The sequence below is a fragment of the Salmo salar genome, chromosome 17 (assembly GCF_965601325.2).
Source record: "Salmo salar chromosome 17, fSalSal1, whole genome shotgun sequence".
Lineage (NCBI taxonomy): Eukaryota > Metazoa > Chordata > Actinopteri > Salmoniformes > Salmonidae > Salmo > Salmo salar.
In genome coordinates, this window is record NC_138307.1 from 7345144 (window position 1) to 7365374 (window position 20231).

The following is a 20231-nucleotide window of genomic DNA, read 5'->3' on the forward strand; positions in this document are numbered from 1 at the left end:
AGGTTTTGTCCACTAGAACACATTTGAGAATCGTGACTCACTGACTGAACCGTTCTTCACGACCTCGACCCAACGCGTTTGGAATATATTGCTTCATATTTATTCAATATCTAGCTAGCTGAGTTATAAACAGCTCCACTATTTAGCTTGATAGGATTGACATGTTACATTTTCGGTCTTCGGTATTGCTCAAGGAGTTGTTTCAATCTAACCTGAAGCGCCCTTTGACAGGTGTCGCCAGAAAGACATCACCATCAGTCGCGTATTGCTTTAGCACCGCGTGTACAGATGTCAGATCCGTGACCAAAGTAAAGTGTCTCCAGCATGCGGTTGGATGGAGAGCTACGCCATACACTACCAACGCCCACGGAACTCGGAACCTCTCCACCAAGAGCGATGACGGTTCGGTGCCACCGCCAACGGACACCAAAAATGACACCGCCACCAGCAATGAAACTGCCACCAAAGAGGCAGCTGCCGAGAAGTGAGTACCGTTAGCTAGCCAGTACAGCTGATAAAGCTATTCAATTATATTTACCGGTGGGGTGGGGCTCTTAACGTTCTATCCAGAATAATCACATGGACCGAGTCTAGCAAGCTAGATTGATTTCAAATGAACTTCAATAAATGATGCAGTCCTCATTTGTCGAGAGATGTTGTTAACCTGACCTGTGTGTCCTGACAGTTTCGGTTCTGAAGAGTCAGAGACCCATATTACATCAGTCCCGCACACCTGTCCTGGCCTCATACAGCGTCTTTGCTTTCGGTGTTGATACAGCTAGGAGGATGCATGCATAGGCCTCACACCTCATCAAATACATCAAGCGGAATAGCTTCTTCCAGGGAACCGTTGGTGAATTTCACACAAGCTCCCTTTATAGGCCTAGATCTATGTTCATTTAGCCGTTTCATTTAGAAGGTTATGCATTTGGGATGTTATGAAATGATCATGTCTATGAAACAGCACTGTTATAATATTATTATAACAGTAATGGCCTATGATAACATGACTATAGAACATTTCGTATCTGGCAGGAGTAATTGTAAAGCCAGGTACACTCCTTCAGGCCTTAGACTATATCAGAAAGGGATTTTCATTTTTTTCATCAATGACACCTAGAGGTCAGTCATCAAGCTGTGTTTTTATCGTTTGCTCTCGAGAAAGCTCTCTCCGTCTGTTCTCTCTGTTAGGAGTGTCATTCTACTTGAATACTGAACAGCCTCTCTCATTCTATAGTTTCTTGCAGGCTATATGGCACGGTAATAATTGCATGATAATAACAATTTGATTGGGTGTTTCAGCAACTTGTATGTTCCGGCCACATCTCTACATTGGAATTCTCCATTTGAGTTGGCATATCACGAGTATCTTATCAGATAGTGAGTATTTGTTCTCGTCGCGTTAGGCCAGCTGATAAGGTAGGCTATTTATTTACCTCCCACCTCTGCCAAAGGCAACCGTCCAATATTAGTGCTGTCCGTGGTGGCAGGGACCACTTTGCTATTTAAAAGGACCTTGGTAAAGGGTAGGCTATTGAATGTCCATTATGAGCAGATCATTTGATCTAATCTCCTCTCAGCCAATTACCACGGAGACAGTCTCAGATCTGGCACTGCAGAGTGGTGCTTGCTGCATCAGAATGGGTAGAATTGCATTTTGGGATCTAGTGTGACAGTCAGTGGGGATTTGGGAATGGACGTCATCTAGGGGGCTACTGTTTTGGAATTATAATGGATGTGGCTTTACATAGGCTACAGTGTTTTTTTTCCTGATGACCATCTCTTTGACAGTGGATCAGTTTCCTAGCATTTAGGCCTAGCTTTAATATGCTTGGTGGGATGGAGGGATCTTACACCCAATTTAGATGTGAAATCATTAGGCCGTAGCAACTAGTCTGATTGGGGTAATGCCAGTTTATTGCATACTTTCTCACTGCAAAAACATAATTCCCTGTTGCCAAATCCTGCCCATTCCCTTGTGCAGCTGTCACACGTGGGCATTGCTACTATTGCCCCTGTTGGTGGCTTTCATTTGAACATGATGTCATAGTCACCAATAACTCTTTCACCCTGGGAGAGCTGGTACAGCGAACAGTAATACAGTAGCCCCAGACAGGAACAAGATAAGAGAGTTCTCGCTAGACCCAGTTTCTAATCATACATAACATTTGATGGCTCATTTTGATTCATTCTCCCACAGAAAAACAAAATAGTCACATGATAATGGGGCCAGGAAGTCCTGAGTTCGCTCATGCATTCTACTGCAGACAGGTGTTGAGTCGACCCAGGCTATTAATGCTGCCAGGAATAGGCTCGCTCTCTCTGTCGCATCCAGCCAGTTTGCTTTTTCACAGAAAACAAATGCATCTACTGGTAATGATATGCCTCATTGCCCATAGCTTAGCAGGCACCCTTCTTGTTTTATCCATAGTCAATTTGCTTTAGCTGTTGTCAAACCAGCTGTAGTACATTAATGACAACAACAACATCCTCCGTCAGGGTAGGTTCAGTCACAGACACACAAACATTAGGCCTAGTCAGTCCAAATGGGTCATCTGCTGGAAGGTGTGCCTAGAGCAGAATTATCAACGCACAGTCTGGTCAATTTAAAGGTTTTTCCTTTTCTGGTTTTGCCCTGGGTTGCATTGTGTTAGCGTGCTGTGCATTGTGCATTGTGCAGCTGCAGCATATTGTGAGTGAATAGAGATTGAGTCCTTCAGACTCTGCCCTGACTCAGATTGATTTTTGTGGTTCCCTCCTGCCAACAGACGATGATCAATGCACTTCGGACCAATTTACCAGTGACGTCTTGGAGGTAGTGAAACCAGGCTGATGAATTGGGTCGAATACAAATGGCAGCCAAAATGACTCCATCAAGTCGGTTCATGTTTGTGTCGGGCGCAAACGTATTCATCAGAGCTCCGCCTTGAAGTTGCAAGCGTTTAGGCCTATGACCATGTTATTACTGTCACACATTTAATTAAAGAATTCTATTTTGCATAGGTTGTTAATTTCATTTGGTCACAGTTGAGGGAGTCACGCTGCCTTGTTCTTGCTTATTGAACTCAATTGAACTCCAGTGCCCCAGTGTATAAATAGCACAGTAGATATAACACACGGACTGTAGGCTAGGCTTGGCAGATTTCCCAAGTATTAATGAGGATCAGTGACACCAAGTCATAGCCTCTGGTCTCCAGAAACTATGGCCAGGGATACCAAGCTCTCTTTGCAGGAGAGACCCATAAGTGGGGCAGGCAGTGTGCTGTTGGAGGCCGAGGGCTAGGCTATGTGGCGGGATCCGTGCAAGCCTTCTGATGAGGCACACGCTACATGCTGCACACAGTTGACCTCAGAAAGCTGCAGGGAGATACAGGTCGAGGCAGTGGAAGGGGAAGAGAGGGGAGGGAGGGAGGGAGGCCAGCTAAGGCTGGGTGAGAATTATTTAACGGAGCATCAGCACCAGTCCAGATGCTTCACACCTGCTAATAGCCTGTCTGTTTGGACTTCCTATTATCCTGGGGTGAGGGCAAGGGCTTGGAGACATAAAGCAGAGAGGGTGCTGTTTTGTTTTACAGTGTGCTTTGCTGGAAGAGAATAATGATTTTTCTTCAGGTTCTGCCATGCCATGGTTTTCACTGTTGTTGTGCAGTGTTGGATGCGTCCTAAATATTGAACGTGTTTGTTAATCCATGAATGTGTGTGTCTTATCAGTAAGCCTATCTGCTTGATGATGATGATGATGATGATGATGCACTATGTCACTGAGTTTGTTCTAATGCCACTCTGCATATTTTCTCTCCTTTTTTCGTTTGATCCGCTTGCTTTGCCTTGGTGTGTAAGTATATGTCTCAATTTATACATTCGTTCTCGTGTAGATGTACTGTAGTGTTTCCAGGCTAAGCCTTGCGGCTGCTGAGTGCTCTCTCTTCAATTCTCTACCTCGAAATGTCCTCAGCCTCAACCAGCGACTGCGCCAGACTTCCCCAGCAGTCCCACCGACTGTTTGTTCTCGTGTTCCTCTGCCGGCGGGCATCAGCAATCCAGAAATGACTCCAGAAATGGACCAATGATCACAATCAAATAGGCCTTATCTAAACATTTGACATGGAAATGATAAAGGATCATAATCATTCAAGAATAGGACTCAAAACAAACGAATGTGGCTTAAACAATCTCCAAACTGAAAGAGATCCTATTAAACAACAACAAACGTCCGGAGTCTGAGTCATTCCTGGGTAGCTGATGAGGGGATTTGACCCTCTACCTCTTCAATCAGTTTTTAAACGTTGTGACGTCTTCTTAATCGCTAGGGCAGGCTACGGAGCTGGGTTACAGTAGCTCTATTGCCTGTCTGTCCCATGATGAATTGCGGGACTGACTTAGCCTGAGCTCCCACCCTCCTCCCTCAGAGATCCTATTTGGTGTATGGTGAATCATGATAGTAATACATACTCCTCGTTTAGGCCTAACTACAGTATTCCTCCCATCTATCTACCTCTAACATACTGTACTAACTCTCCTCTCTCAGAGTGAGTGGAACGGATTTGGAGCTGCTATGCATAATACCAGACTGTAAATAGGCTAATGACTCATTTCAAGCCCCCGAGCATTAGCTAAAACTTGACACTATAATTTGTAACTGATATGCATGTGTTTAAATTGACATAAAACCAACAAAGTCTACCTTATTTATGATTGAAGAGCCATGCCAACGAGATATTCTCTATAAAAATTATCCAAACACTCCTTGAACTATCTGACTGGTGTTTTGGAAGCGGTGTTCAAACCGTTTCCTTAAAAGCTGGGGCTGTAACATGTGAAATACTCACCACCTCTCCTCTACAGTATTATAGCTAGTTAATCCTGGCCCCCTGCTGCTGTTCCCCATTGCCTTTAGAGAACCCTGGCCGTTCCTTACTGTGTGTGTGTCTGTCTGTCTGTCTGTCTGTCTGTCTGTCTGTCTGTCTGTCTGTCTGTCTGTCTGTCTGTGTGTCTGTGTGTGTGTGTGTGTGTGTGTGTGTGTCGTGTGTGTGCGTGTGTGCGTGTGTGTGTGTGTGTGTGTGTGTGTGTGTCAGGAGAAGGAAGGCAGGCATCCTGCCCAGTCTGGAGGATTTGCTCTTCTACACCATTGCCGGGGGCGCTGAAAAAATCCCGGCTCACAAATTCACCACAGTGAGTGTCAGGCAAGAGCCAACCAGGCAGCCACATGGTTGGCCAGCTGGATGGTAGTATAGCAATGGTGCCTGCTGTGTCATGATTACTGCCACAGCCTAATACTGTATATCTGAATATAAGGCTTGTTACTACTCTGGCTGTACCAGGAAGCAATAGCTCACTCATGTATGGCCCCTTGCTTGGGGTGACATTTATAGAATTAGATTCTCGTTAGAGTAGAATGAATTCTAATTCTATGGTGAAATGTTGATCTCCCTCTATCTGGCATGGAAGAGCAGTTTATTCAATAGGCCTTATTAGTCTTGATATTTACATTCGATCCCTCAAGAAATATATCGTAATATACCATTCGACTGCCAAGTTATAACCCTGTTATAATTATGACAAACATAATAAACCTGTCGTAAACATGTAATAAACACAATACTCGTCAGCCCCCTGACACGAGCCATGCTTTCTGCAGGCGCTGAAAGCCACAGGGCTCCGGACCGGAGACCCCCGGCTGAAGGAATGTATGGAGAACCTGAAAGTCATCATGAAGACCACGTCAGATGGAAACCTGGACCGACACCTCTTCAAGAAGTAAGACAGTCTAGAGCTGGGTTCTATAACAAGTTAGTTCTAGTTCCACAACACTCTAGACACTGGACCTAGAATAGAAGGCTTTAGTGGTCATTTGATATGTCAAGCACCGGTCATCATTTAGTCATTTTTGTGCCTCCTTTATTTGAACACAGTTCATGTAGGCCATAACTTATTCAGGTTCCTTAGAAGTATTTGCTCAATGCATTTCAAGTCATTAATTATTAATAATATTTCAGGCTTTTATAAGGAAGCACGTTATAGTCTAGTCCTTTCAGATTGTCAAGGTCATATCAATCGCGTTCATTTGAACATACCCTTTTTACAAAAATAGTAAATGCCGCTTTTGTCAAGAGACTCATCTCTACGATCACAAGAACTATCCTTTCCAGATCAGCTGATTTGCTTTAAAAAGATTGTTCCTGTTTGCAACCCTAGGACATGCCATGTGACATAGAACACATAGCCCAGTGACCGCTCGAGAAACCACTCTGGTGGCAAGCCACCCTGCACGATACAGATCATAAGACAACACACTAGGAGCTACACAAACATGCTAGGAGGAGCTACACTAGCTTTAACTGGAAGCCATCTGGGAGGCAACTATTTATAGGCAAGAGAAGCCTATACAGTAAACACACCAGTGGGCGCATACAGTAGCAGGGATAGGACAGGGTAAATAGATAGCTGATTTCATACAGTAGCAGGGATAGGACAGGGTAAATAGATAGCTGATTTCATACAGTAGCAGGGATAGGACAGGGTAAATAGATAGCTGATTTCATACAGTAGCAGGGATAGGACAGGGTAAATAGATAGCTGATTTCATACAGTAGCAGGGATAGGACAGGGTAAATAGATAGCTGATTTCATACAGTAGCAGGGATAGGACAGGGTAAATAGAAAGCTGATTTCATACAGTAGCAGGGATAGGACAGGGTAAATAGATAGCTGATTTCAGACAGTAGCAGGGATAGAACAGGGTAAATAGATAGCCGATTTCATACAGTGGCAGGGATAGGACAGGGTAAATAGATAGCTGATTTCATACAGTAGCAGGGATAGGACAGGGTAAATAGATAGCTGATTTCAGACAGTAGCAGGGATAGGACAGGGTAAATAGATAGCTGATTTCATACAGTAGCAGGGATAGGACAGGGTAAATAGATATCTGATTTCAGACAGTAGCAGGGATAGGACAGGGTAAATAGATATCTGATTTCATATAACATCTGATACAAATCTATGAGCTAATTCCTCAGTTATCTATTCCCTGTATCATGTGTACAATAACAATGTAGTAATATATTCCATTTAGCAGACGCTTTGATCCAAAGCGACTTGCATGCATATTGTTTCTTATGGGTGGGCCCCAGCGGGTATTGAACCCATGACCCTGGCATTGCTCTACCAACTGAAGCACACAGGACTCCATGTGTTACACTAGTCATAAGGAGACTCTGGTACCTTACATAAAGACCACTGTCACCTTTTCTCTCCCAGGTGTGTCCAGAGCAACATCGTGCTGCTCACCCAGGCCTTCAGGAAGAAGTTTGTTATCCCCGACTTTGTGTCCTTCGCCTCCGAAATCGACGCGCTCTATGAGAATGCCAAAAACCTGGGAGGGGGACAGGTGGGTGAGGGAGAGGCCCCGGGGTCAGTGAGACGGCATGGTGATGGTGGCGATGATCCTTTCCTGATTAAATGCCCATGGGGAATGGTAAGTGTTGATATGTTGTCTTCTGTTTTGTTTCGTTGTGTAGGTGGCTGACTACATTCCCCAGCTGGCAAGGTTCAGCCCGGATCTCTGGGCGGTGTCCATATGCACTGTGGATGGACAAAGGTACAGTAGCTGTAATCGTGTTTAACATGCAGTAAACATGTAGTAGCCTACATTTGTATTTCTACAGTTAACTGTACTGACGTACAGTATAGTGTTCTTGTCAAACTGTGCACAGCAGCATTGTGACAATGTCAATGACAATGTCACACACTGTAAAGTAGATAATTAGTTACCCTGCATAATGAGACAATCATTCATATTGTTCAAATTTGCCTTTGCTTATTGCCTTTATCTCCTGGTTCTCTCCCCACTCATCCCCTCCTCTCTCTCTCTCCTCCATCCCCTTCTCTCTCTCTCTATCCCTTCTTTAGACACACAGCGGGTGACACCAAAGTCCCGTTCTGCCTGCAGTCGTGTGTAAAGCCGCTGAAGTATGCCATCGCCGTGCACGACCACGGGACAGAGTATGTGCACCGTTTCATCGGCAAAGAGCCCAGCGGCCTGCGCTTCAACAAACTATTCCTCAACGAGGAAGGTGAGGGTCGCACGTATAGAGATATAAAATACTAGAGTGGCCGGTGTCATAAAACCTACAGAGCTTCAGAATGAGATTCTGTAATTCTATGGCCGCAGGCAGCACCAGTCTGTCTGGAGCTCCACCCGCTCGCTGTGTGACTGGTCATTTCACTCGCAGAACTGACAAGAGAGGTGTTCGTCACAACGCAGTGCTGCTGAGGTGGTCCTATTGTACTTCAAACCTAGCATACCCTGTGAAAAGCTATTGTCCTTTTATAGAATAATTTATATCTTGTATACATACATTGGACAAGGCAGTTGTCCGGGTTGATTAATAGAGTGAAAGTAGTCCCTCTGGGTGGGTTGTCATGTGATTCAATGCAAGGTGATCCAGCCTGTGGTGCAGTCTGTTGCCATGGTAGTGTTATGTCATCTTAATGAGAGGTGTTGGCGCAGCCGGATAGAATCAGTACATCGGCTCTCAATGCCCATACGCTCTACTCAATCTGCAATAGTCTACATAGACCTGGAGAACAACACCGTCCTCATGTATCGCGTCTTTGATAAGATCCTAGTTTAAAGCTGGAATCCATACTTGGTGGAACTGCCACGTCCGTTTGCTATATTACAACTACAAAGAAGTTACTTCAAACAACGAACACTGTTTTATTCCCTCTGACATCGTACGCAATGTGATTTTTGTCTTTTTACCACGACGCTGGATGATCCTCTCCTCCGTTTCATCAACGAAAAACAAATGCAATAACAACTGTGCTGGCATGGACAGTGTCAATGCTTCACCTTCTGTGGATGTCAGCTTCCAAGTATAAAGCACATACAGAAGCTATATGGAGAGCAGCAGTTGTCATGCTCTCTCAAATCAAGCCTGATCTGTTTCAAATCAAGGCATTGCTCTGATTGCTGTGTTGGTTGGTAAAGGATGCTGTCTGAGCTCTGTAGATTGTGACTCGGGTTTAGTACAGGGTTTCAGTAAGTCCCAGGTCGGTTTTGGTTGTTGGCCATGTTATCTAATCAGTTTAGGAAACCTGCTAGCAGTGGTAGGAATGTTATTATTTTCCCCTTTTGTGTGATTGCATAAGAAGATTAAAAGGGTTTAGGGGAAGGGAAGTGGCGTAACACAACAGACCTACAGCACAGCTAGTACTGAGCAGTGAGTTCATGGCTATGTACCTCAACATCACTAGTATGGTCGCTAGACTACAAAGGCAGCTATGGTGCCATCAGCATTCATTCATTCATTCATTCTCCATCTGATTGTTATTCTGCTCATTTCCTCACTTCAAGTTCAAAGTTCCGTGATCTTTGGGCATGTTTGCTTCTAACATTGAATGTGTTATGTAATGTGTGGTGATTGTGCAGAAACCGTAACCTTGCTGTGTATGAACGTATGCGCTGTCCGCTGCATTTGTAAACATGTTATAATGTAATATACACTGATTTCCACAGATAAACCACATAACCCTATGGTTAACGCCGGTGCTATTGTGTGCACGTCCCTCCTAAAGGTAAATAACATTTGAATTTCAGATAATAATGTATGTTTTTTGGTGTGGGGGGGGGCATTTGTTAAAAAAAGAACCGTCGAACCATGCCTTTGTTCAGTACAGTGGGTAGTTGTACCAATAGTAGGCTACATAAAACATTAGGTCAATTCTGTACGTACCTCGTTACCTCTGGAGTGACAAAGTTGTATTGAATTACATTTTAAATGAATGAAATAACAGGGGGGACTTCATTCCTTTAGCCAGATGACCAGCTTGCACTGTACTGTATATGGACAAGTTAAGACTATAGATGATCCTGCTGAAAGGGGATTTGTTTGGTGAAAGCATCAGTGAGCTGCCTGCCTCTCAGTTATGCACGTAGCCCATGCAGTACACACAAGGCTGAGTTTGTGTGAGACAGCGCTAGCATGTCAGGCAACGGGCCTCAGATTGGTCTAACCAGCCCAGCCATATAGATAAAGAAATACATTTAATCATGGGTAAAACTGCTTTGGTATATGAATGAAAGATCAATATGTGGGTGTGTTTCTGTGCATCCGTCACCTGCTTAAATCTTATGTCTTTGACCAGGTAAAGGCAAAGCCAACCTGGCTGGCTATTGGCTGAGAGGAGTAGAACATCTTTGCTATTGGCTATTAGTCAGGAAATGCTGTTAGAAATAGCTTACTGGGCCTCCCGAGTGGCGCAGTGGTCGAAGGCACTGCATCGCAGTGGTAGCTGTGACACTAGAGATTCTGGGTTTGAGTCCAGGCTCTGTCGCAGCCGGCCGCGACCGGGAGACCCATGGGGCGGCGCACAATTGGCCCGGCGTCATCTGGGTTAGGGGAGGGTTTGGCCGGCAGGGATGTCCTTGTCCCATCGCGCTCTAGCGACTCCTGTGGCGGGCCGGGTGCAGTTTATGCTGACATGGTCACCAGGTGCACGGTGTTTCCTCCGACACATTTGTGCGGCTGGCTTCCGGGTTAAGTGGGCATTGTGTCAAGAAGCAGTGCGGCTTGGTTGGGTTGTGTTTCGGAGGACGCACGGCTCTCGACCTTCGCCTCTCCCGAGTCCATAAGGGAGTTGCAGTGATGAGACAAGACTGTAACTACCAATTGGATACCATGAAATTGGGGAGAAAAAGGGGTAAAGAAACAAAAAAAAAATTGCTTACTGTATGGGAGCAGTGCACCCTCTGCTGCTGAAACTGTGATGAATTCTCTTGTGTGTTTATTATGAGATATTGTAGGGTAAAACACATTCACCTCCAATGCATTGTAGGTGCCTCGCTGAAGACAAGAACAAAGAGGGGACACATACATGTATGTTGCGTGCATAAGTCTTCTGTAGTGTTGTTACTACATAACCCACCACCAGCCCATTTATCATATCGACATGAGGAACTACGCTTGTTTCATACTAAACTTTCAACAATCGCACACCGTAAACTAAGCTAATGATACAAACTCTGTCCAAATGACTTCACCTTCAATGTATTCAGAGATATAATACTTCTTTCTCTGCAGAAATTAAGTTTCATCTCCAATAATTACTGGCTGCAACCTACTGCAGATACCTTTTCTCTTACTGTATGTATCCAAAGCCCATATCTATAACTGTCTGTCTTAGATGAAGACAGTGTAGGCACTACATTATCACCTTCAAAACAAGACTAGCACTTTAATCCATATTTCAACGTAACATGGCATATGGACTAGGATAGATGAGGCCTGGCTACTCATCAATCTCAACCACAACCAAGCCAAGTTACTGAATGAAGCCTTGAGTTTTCCTGTCTGGTTTGATTTGGGGTTGAACTCTGATGGAAAGGTGCCGTATGATTATCCTGTCTAAGAGTTTTTAGGAATAATACCTATAAGGAATAACAACTCTATAGTAATTCATGTTAACAACTTATTTTATTGGTACTTGTATCATACTGTACACTATGTACTCAATATGGTACATAGTACAGTACACAAAATATTACACCTAGTGATATACAGATGTAGGATCTTCATTTGAGCCAGTTTGCTACAGCAAGAAAATAATCCCGCAGCAATAGGAAATGTGAATTATTATGTGAATAATAATTAATGGAGATTTTTTGTAGGGGTTGATTTGATTTGCCGTAACGGAAAATATGTCTTGACATTTTAAAGTGGAAATTATAAACTTTAGAAGCCTTTTTAAACTTTTAATACACTACAAGTTTGCATCTTTCCTGCAGCGAGAGATCAAATGAAGATCCTTCATCTGTAGCCTATCAGTAATTTGGTTATTTGGATGGCAGTCATTTGACTTGACAGGGTAATGATGTGGTATCTTTCAGCTTAAATCTTCATTATAACCTTAAACCAATCACTGTAAAGGTTGCTAATGGTCGGCACAATAATCAATCCACTGATTGGATGCCCCCACATTCTAATTCTAATCTAATGTATTCAGTAATATAGACCAGATCTGTCTCTCAAAATGTGGTTCCTGTATGGTAAATCGGGGACTAAACTATGGGAACGTTGTAATGTGTTTTTGAAGCCTCGTTTGTGGTTTATTTGTTGTTGCATATCTTACAGCATTAAGATCTGTGGGAAATTATGACCACTGCCACAGGTCAATGACGTTGGTAATTTCTTTACTTAAATTATTCTCCCCATTGAACAACATCTGGATTTGTTATAGTAAGCTACAGTTGTGGTAGTTGCTATTTGTCACCTGGATTTTACAAACGGTTTACAAAATAAAATAAACAGAAACGCAAAAAAAAAAAAAGTTTTTCAAAATCATGATAGTACAAACATACCATTGTTTTTAGATTATTGATTATTTGTGTTTTATTTTTTTGAATGTATTTAACTGGTTTATTTGCACTATTTGTATTATTAGAGTTAAATGTAACGTTTCGTTTCTGTAGTACCTCCTCTCCTCAGCTCACACTACATATCCCAGAAGTCAGTGTGTTCTACAATATTAAGCGAGGACATCGCTAATGAATCTGCACATATAGATCCATAACCTTCTACAACACACAGGATTAGCCACACACTAGCATAAGTCACATCACTAACTTTCAACAGACACTCAGACCCCTACAGTACAAAGGCTACTTACACTACTACAGATTAAGTTCACATATACCTGTCTATGCAGAATTGCATTTCCCTGTGGTGCGTTTTATCCCCATAACGGTCTGGTAGAATGGCCTACACATTGTTTTGCTCATTGTCTTTTGGTAGATTATTTTCTCATTTGAAAACCCTTGACTCTTTGATTAGTGATTCATTTCATCTCCAACTAACTAGTTGCCCAGTAATCCTAAATATTTGTAATATTAGGACTAAACTTGTTTCTTTAGGGTACATACTTTTTTTTATAATGATTATTGCTAGATTTTGTAATGATATTGGTAATTTGATCTAGGAATAATTTGAATTTGTCATAAGGTATTCACACTAGCTAGGCAATATACAATTTACTGTATATCTAATTTGATATACAGTATGTAGTCATTCATACTTATGTGATCTTCTGTTTCTCTTTTAGCAAGGGGCAAGCAACGCTGAGAAATTTGATTATGTAAGTAACGCTACCCAGTTCTTTAATGTTTAGCCCTACGCTGCGCTGACTGTTTGAGATGATCTTTGTAATGATGGGTGTACTTTGTGACCTTTTGAACGTTGTATTGCAGGTCATGAACTTCATGAACAAGCTGGCAGGAAACGAGTATGTGGGTTTCAGCAATGCCACGTGAGTTCTCAAGAGGAAGAACCGAGGTTGTGGTTTGGTTCAGCACCTTGGCTCACCACCATTGGCCAGTTGCCATGCCTTAGTATTCATCAGTGTTGTTTTCATCACTAGCATTTTTAGTATGATAATCAGTTTCAAATCAGTACTTTATTCTGCTTTAGAATAACACCACAAAAACAACAACCGTAGAGAGAAATCTCGATCTCAACAACATCAAAAACCATAGCCGCGGGAAGTAGGGGTGCGGAGCCTAAAAAAAAAAATCGGAATGTAAAAATAGATGTAAGAAATATTATACAGTTCACAAAAGTGCACTGGGCCTTTACTAGTCCTGTATTAGCAGACCGATATAGCCGTTATTTTTTTGCACCGCCCCCACCCCTAACCCACTTCCTGTTGCTATGTCTACAACACAAAAAGCTTTACTGGTTTTGGTAGTAGAATTGGAACCGAATTGGAATTTGACTTAGTTGAAACAGGACTCCGAACTCAGAATGTGCCTGCTCTCTCTGCACCCAGATTCCAGTCAGAGAGGGAGTCTGGAGATCGTAACTTTGCGATCGGCTACTACCTTAAGGAGAAGAAGGTTGGTGACAGCTGAAACAAGCACATTTTACATCAATCAAGTGTACCTTTTCTAGATCACTTAAGACATTTTTAATTAGGCATTTACAAGGCATTGTCTGACTGTCAAATCAAACCACTGTTGTTTCTTTCTAGTGCTTTCCAGAGGGGACAGACATGACCTCCATTTTAGACCTTTACTTCCAGGTGAGTATTTGTATTTGGCAGCAGCTACTCCTCCTGGGGTCCAAACACATTAAGGCAGTGGTTCCCAAACTTTCTATAGTCCCGTACCCCTTCAAACATTCAACCTCCAGCTGCGTAACCCCTATAGCACCATGGTCAGCGCACTCTCAAATGTTGTTTTTTTGCCATCCTTGTAAGCCTGCCACACACACACTATACGATACATTTATTAAACATAAGAATGAGTGTGAGTTTTTGTCACAACCCTGCTCGTGGGAAGTGGCAAAGAGCTCTTATAGGTCCAGGGCACAAATAATAATATAATAATAATCAATAATGTTGCTCTTTTATTTAACCAACTTACATATAAAACCTTATTTGTTCATTGAAAATGGTGAATAACTCACCACAGGTTAATGAGAAGGGTGTGCTTGAAAGGATGCACAACTCTGCAATGTTGCGTTGTATTGGAGAGAGTCTCAGTCTTCAATTATTTTCCACACACAGTCTGTGCCTGTATTTAGTTGTCATGCTAGTGAGGGCCGAGAATCCACTCTCACATAAGTACGTGGTTGCAAAGGACATCAGTGTCTTAACAGCGCGATTTGCCAAGGCAGGATACTCTGAGCGCAGCCCAATCCAGAAATCTGGCGGTGGCTTCTGAATAAATTCAATTTTCACAGAACCGCTTCTTGCAATTTCAATGAGGCTCTCTTGTTCAGATATCGGTACGTGGACTGGAGGCAGGGTCATCCGTTTCAGGAAAGTACCTGTGTAATTGCGCACCCAACTCACTCAGGTGCTTCGCTATATCACGTTTGACATTATCTGTAAGCTTGAGTTCATTTGCACACAAAAAAATCATACAATGATGGAAAGACCTGTGTGTTGTCCATGTTAATGCAGACAGAGAAGAGCTCCAACTTCTTAACCATAGCCTCAATTTTGTCCCGCACATTGAATATAGTTGCAGAGAGTCCCTGTAATCCTAGATTCAGATCATTCAGGTGAGAAAACACATCACCCAGATAGGCCAGTCGTGTGAGAAACTCGTCATCATGCAAGTGGTCAGACAAGTGAAAATTATGGTCAGAAAACTTTAAGCTCATCTCTCAATTAAAAAAAAACGTGTCAATACTTTGCCCCTTGTTAACCAGTGCACTTCTGTATGTTATAAAAGCGTTACATGGTCGCTGCCCATATCATTGCATAGTGTGTGCGTGCGCGTCTCTTCACAGTCCCTGCTGTTCCATAAGGTGTTGCTTGCTAAGTTACCTGATGTGGAATAGGGTTCCATGTAGTCATGTCTCTATGTAGTACTGTGCGCCTCCCATAGTCTGTTCTAGACTTGGGGATTGTGAAGAGACTTCTGGTGGCATGTCTTGTGGGCTATGCATGGGAGTCCGAGCTGTGGGCTAGTATTTTAAACAGACACCATCTTGTCAACACTTCTTACAAAAACAAGTAATGATGAAGTCAATCTCTCCACCACTTTGAGCCATGAGAGATGTACATGCATATTATTGCTGTTACCCCTCTGTGCACATTTAAAAGGCCAGCCGTGCTGCCCTGTTCTGAGCCAATTGTAATTTTCTTAAATCCCACGTGGCACCTGACCACACTACTGAACAGTAGTCTAGGTGCAACAAAACTAGGGCCTGTAGGACCTGCCTTGTTGATAGTGTTGTTAAGAAGGCAGAGCAGCGCTTCATTATGGACAGACTTCTCCCAATTTAGCTGCTGTTGTAGCAACGTGTTTTGACCATGACAGTTTACAATCCAGGGTTACTCCAAGCAGTTTAGTCACCTCAACCTGCTCAATTTCCACATTATTCATTACAAGATTTAGTTGAGGTTTAGGGTTTAGTGAATGATTTGTCCCAAATACAATGCTTTTAGTTTTTTAAATATTTAGGGACTAGCTTATTCCTTGCCACCCATTCTGAAACTGCAGTGTTGCAGTGATTTCACTCACTTTAGTAGCTGACGTGTATATTGTTGAGTCATCCAAATCCATAGACACACTGGCTGTGATGACAGTATGTATACATGGTGAATTGGTGTGGGCATCGAGTGAGTATTTGTTTCTGAACACGGTTCAACTTTGGAGCTGTATCATTTCAATGGGCTTAGTGGAGAAACATCGTGTTTGTGTTTTTTCTCTCTCCGTTAGCTGTTATTCCCTATGGTATATTAAACGTTTTCTATTCTACTCTAGCTGTGCTCCATCGAGGTGACCTGTGAAAGCGCCAGCGTCATGGCGGCCACCCTGGCCAACGGCGGCTTCTGTCCAATCACAGGCGAGCGCGTGCTGGGCCCGGAGGCGGTACGGAACACCCTGAGCCTCATGCACTCCTGCGGCATGTACGACTTCTCGGGACAGTTCGCTTTCCACGTGAGTCTCCAAGTTCCGTCCCTCAATACTTGTATTTGTTGATTTGACAGGGATCATGTACAACAGACAATTTCTAGTCCCCTAATTTTCATAGTCCCCTCCTCTAGTTTTGCGTTGTTTCCTACGGTCTGTTAGGCCTGCTGTTCTTTGTCGTTGTTCCCACTGTGTCTCCAATCTACAACCATTTAAGCATTACACGTTACACTGCAGTAGATCTTCCACTCCATGATGTTTGTCCATCCACTGCTGTTCATTTATGCTGCTATGTTTTGACACTGTTGTCTGCACTCCCTGTTAACCTCTTCCTCTATGCTGTCTGGCAGGTTGGGCTTCCGGCTAAGTCAGGCGTGGCAGGGGGCATCCTGCTGGTGGTGCCCAACGTCATGGGAATCATGTGTTGGTCCCCGCCACTGGACAAGCTGGGTAACAGTGTACGAGGAATCCAGTTCTGCACGGTACGAGATACTGACAGTTTTCACTCGGTTGTCTCTCTGTCAGTGTTCTAATTGATTGATTGATCGATGATTAGAAAACCAGCAGAAAGCCTGACAGTGATTGCTGTGTTCCAGGATCTGGTTTCCCTTTGCAACTTCCACAACTACGACAACCTGAAGCACTTTGTCAAGAAGCTGGATCCTCGCAGGGAGGGCGGAGACCAGAGGGTGAGTCGAGTTTAACCGGGAGCCTTTCGCTCCTTCTCTCTTTTTCTACTTCCCTACGTTCACCAAGGTGCCTTCATGTACATGTAGTAGACGTGTTCCCATGAAAAGGCTGTCGTTGGACTGAGTGTTTTTTAAAGCAACAGTGCCATCCACTGGAAGATACTGATAGTGCTAAAGGAAAGGGGTTGACATGCAAACGGATGCAAACCGCCTCTCTGTTGTCTTTCAGGTGAAGTCGGTCATCAATCTTCTCTTTGCTGCGTACACTGGCGATGTGTCTGCACTGAGGAGGTACACAGCACTGCATTATCTCCATGTTGGCCAATAAGGCCTTTAAAATAAGCTATGAAAGGAAATATGTCATGTTTTGACATCTTTTGAGAGTAAATTCCAAATCTGTCGCCGTGTCAGACAGAGACCTTGTAAGGTTGCCCTGTGTGTCTACATGGGAACTAGAGATGGATGGTGTGTGCTATTTTGGCTGTTGTACAGTACTCATCACTGTCCTTCTGTGGAATGTGTCCAGGTTTGCTCTGTCTTCCATGGACATGGAGCAGAGGGACTATGACTCCAGGACAGCCCTCCATGTGGCAGCAGCAGAAGGACATGTGGAGGTGGTCAAGTTCCTGTTGGAGGCATGCAGGGTCAACCCTGTTCCCAAAGACAGGTGAGCTAAGATCCGATGTCTCCAATGGACAAGAAGACATATGTTCACCCAGTGTCTGTCTGTAACCAGTTTTCCATCCCACTTTTTTATGAGAGTAAAGTACATGTTGGATAAGAAATGTCACGACAGGCCGAATGAAAACAGCAAATTTGTCAGTAAACTTTCCAAATTTCGACAAACCAAATACGCTAAACATGATGGGATATTTTTGTCTATACAATGTATTATGCAAGAAATGGTTGTGGAAACGCTTTTATGCGCAAATATTGATATAATAACCATCATACAGTGAGGGGAAAAATTATTTGATCCCCTGCTGATTTTGTATGTGTGCCCACTGACAAAGAAATGATCAGTCTATAATTTTAATGGTAGGTTTATTTGAACAGTGGAGAGACAGAATAACAACAACAAAAAAATCCAGAAAAACGCATGTCAAAAAATGTTATAAATTGATTTGCATTTTAATGAGGGACATAAGTATTTGACCCCCTCTCAATCAGAAGGATTTCTGGCTCCCAGATGTCTTTTATACAGGTAACGAGCTGAGATTAGGAGCACACTTAAAGGGAGTGCTCCTAATCTCAGTTTGTTACCTGTATAAAAGACACCTGTCCACAGAAGCAATCAATCAATCAGATTCCAAACTCTCCACCATGGCCAAGATCAAAGAGCTCTCCAAGGATGTCAGGGACAAGATTGTAGACCTACACAAGGCTGTTATGGGCTACAAGACCATCGCCAAGCAGCTTGGTGAGAAGGTGACAACAGTTGGTGCGATTATTTGCAAATGGAAGAAACACAAAAGAACTGTCAATCTCCCTCGGCCTGGGGCTCCATGCAAGATCTCACCTCGTGGAGTTGCAATGATCATGAGAACGGTGAGGAATCAGCCCAGAACTACACGGGAGGATCTTGTCAATGATCTCAAGGCAGCTGGAACCATAGTCACCAAGAAAACAATTGGTAACACACTACGCCGTGAAGGACTGAAATCCTGCAGCACCCGCAAGGTCCCCCTGCTCAAGAAAGCACATATACATGCCCGTCTGAAGTTTGCCAATGAACATCTGAATGATTCAGAGGACAACTGGGTGAAAGTGTTGTGGTCAGATGAGACCAAAATGGAGCTCTTTGGCATCAACTCGACATGTTTGGAGGAGGAGGAATGCTGCCTATGACCCCAAGAACACCATCCCCACCATCAAACATGGAGGTGGAAACATTATGCTTTGGGGGTGTTTTTCTGCTAAGGGGACAGGACAACTTCACCGCATCAAAGGAATGATGGAGGGGGCCATGTACCGTTAAACTTGGGTGAAATCCTCCTTCCCTCAGCCAGGGCATTGAAAATGGGTCGTGGATGGGTATTCCAGCATGACAATGACCCAAAACACACGGCCAAAGCAACAAAGGAGTGGCTCAAGAAGAAGCACATTAAGGTCCTGGAGTGGCCTAGCCAGTCGCCAGACCTTAATCCCATAGAAAATCTGTGGAGGGAGCTGAAGGTTCGAGTTGCCAAACGTCAGCCTCGAAACCTTCATGACTTGGAGAAGATCTGCAAAGAGGATTGGGACAAAATCCCTCCTGAGATGTGTACAAACCTGGTGGCCAACTACAACAAACGTCTGACCTCTGTGATTGCCAACAAGGGTTTTGCCACCAAGTACTAAGTCATGTTTTGCAGAGGGGTCAAATACTTATTTCCCTCATTAAAATGCAAATCAATTTATAACATTTTTGACATGCGTTTTTCTGGATTTTTTTGTTGTTATTCTGTCTCCCACTGTTCAAATAAACCTACCTTTAAAATTCTAGACTGATCATTTCTTTGTCAGTGGGCAAACGTACAAAATCATCAGGGGATCAAATACTTTTTTCCCCCTCACTGTATCAAAGTAAACTTGGAGTCACACAATGATATGTTGTGGTGGGAGGGCCACACAACTTGGGAAAGCATGCAGTTTATTAGGCTACAGATGAAATAAGTTCTGTTGAACTTCACAGGGTGGTAAAAGTGCATGGTGATGAGCTTGACCTACAGTTGAAGTCGGAAGTTTAAATACACTTAGGTTGGAGTCATTAAAACTTGTTTTTCAACCACTCCACAAATTTCTTGTTAACAAACTATAGTTTTGGCAAGTCGGTTAGGATATATACTTTGTGCATGACACAAGTAATTTTTTCAACAATTGTTTACAGACAGATTATTTCACTGTATCAAAATTCCAGTGGGTCAGAAGTTTACATACACTAAGTTGACTGTGCCTTTAAACAGCTTGGAAAATTCCAGAAAATTATGTCATGGCTTTAGAAGCTTCTGATAGGCTAATTGACATAATTTGAGTCAATTGGAGGTGTACCTGTGGATGTATTTCAAGGCCTACCTTCAAACTCAGTGCCTCGTTGCTTGACATCATGGGAAAATCAAAAGAAATCAGCCAAGACC

General features: G+C 43.3%; 1 protein-coding gene across 2 annotated transcripts in view; it reads left to right on the forward strand.

Annotated features, from left to right (window-relative positions):
* Positions 1-20231, forward strand: part of LOC106575215 (glutaminase kidney isoform, mitochondrial) — a 24094-nt gene continuing 3863 nt past the window's right edge. The window contains exons 1-16 of one of the 2 annotated variants that reach the window (XM_014151575.3): positions 1-484; positions 5082-5172; positions 5639-5757; positions 7261-7390; positions 7521-7600; positions 7912-8075; positions 9524-9582; positions 13105-13137; positions 13250-13308; positions 13828-13894; positions 14029-14079; positions 16277-16453; positions 16777-16908; positions 17023-17115; positions 17345-17406; positions 17642-17782. In XM_014151575.3, the coding sequence (XP_014007050.1) occupies positions 162-484; positions 5082-5172; positions 5639-5757; positions 7261-7390; positions 7521-7600; positions 7912-8075; positions 9524-9582; positions 13105-13137; positions 13250-13308; positions 13828-13894; positions 14029-14079; positions 16277-16453; positions 16777-16908; positions 17023-17115; positions 17345-17406; positions 17642-17782 (1781 nt within the window). In that variant the 5' untranslated portion in view covers positions 1-161. Of the gene's footprint in view, positions 485-5075; positions 5173-5638; positions 5758-7260; positions 7391-7520; positions 7601-7911; positions 8076-9523; positions 9583-13104; positions 13138-13249; positions 13309-13827; positions 13895-14028; positions 14080-16276; positions 16454-16776; positions 16909-17022; positions 17116-17344; positions 17407-17641; positions 17783-20231 lie in introns of both variants that reach the window. The other variant, XM_014151574.3, reaches the window with a different exon arrangement.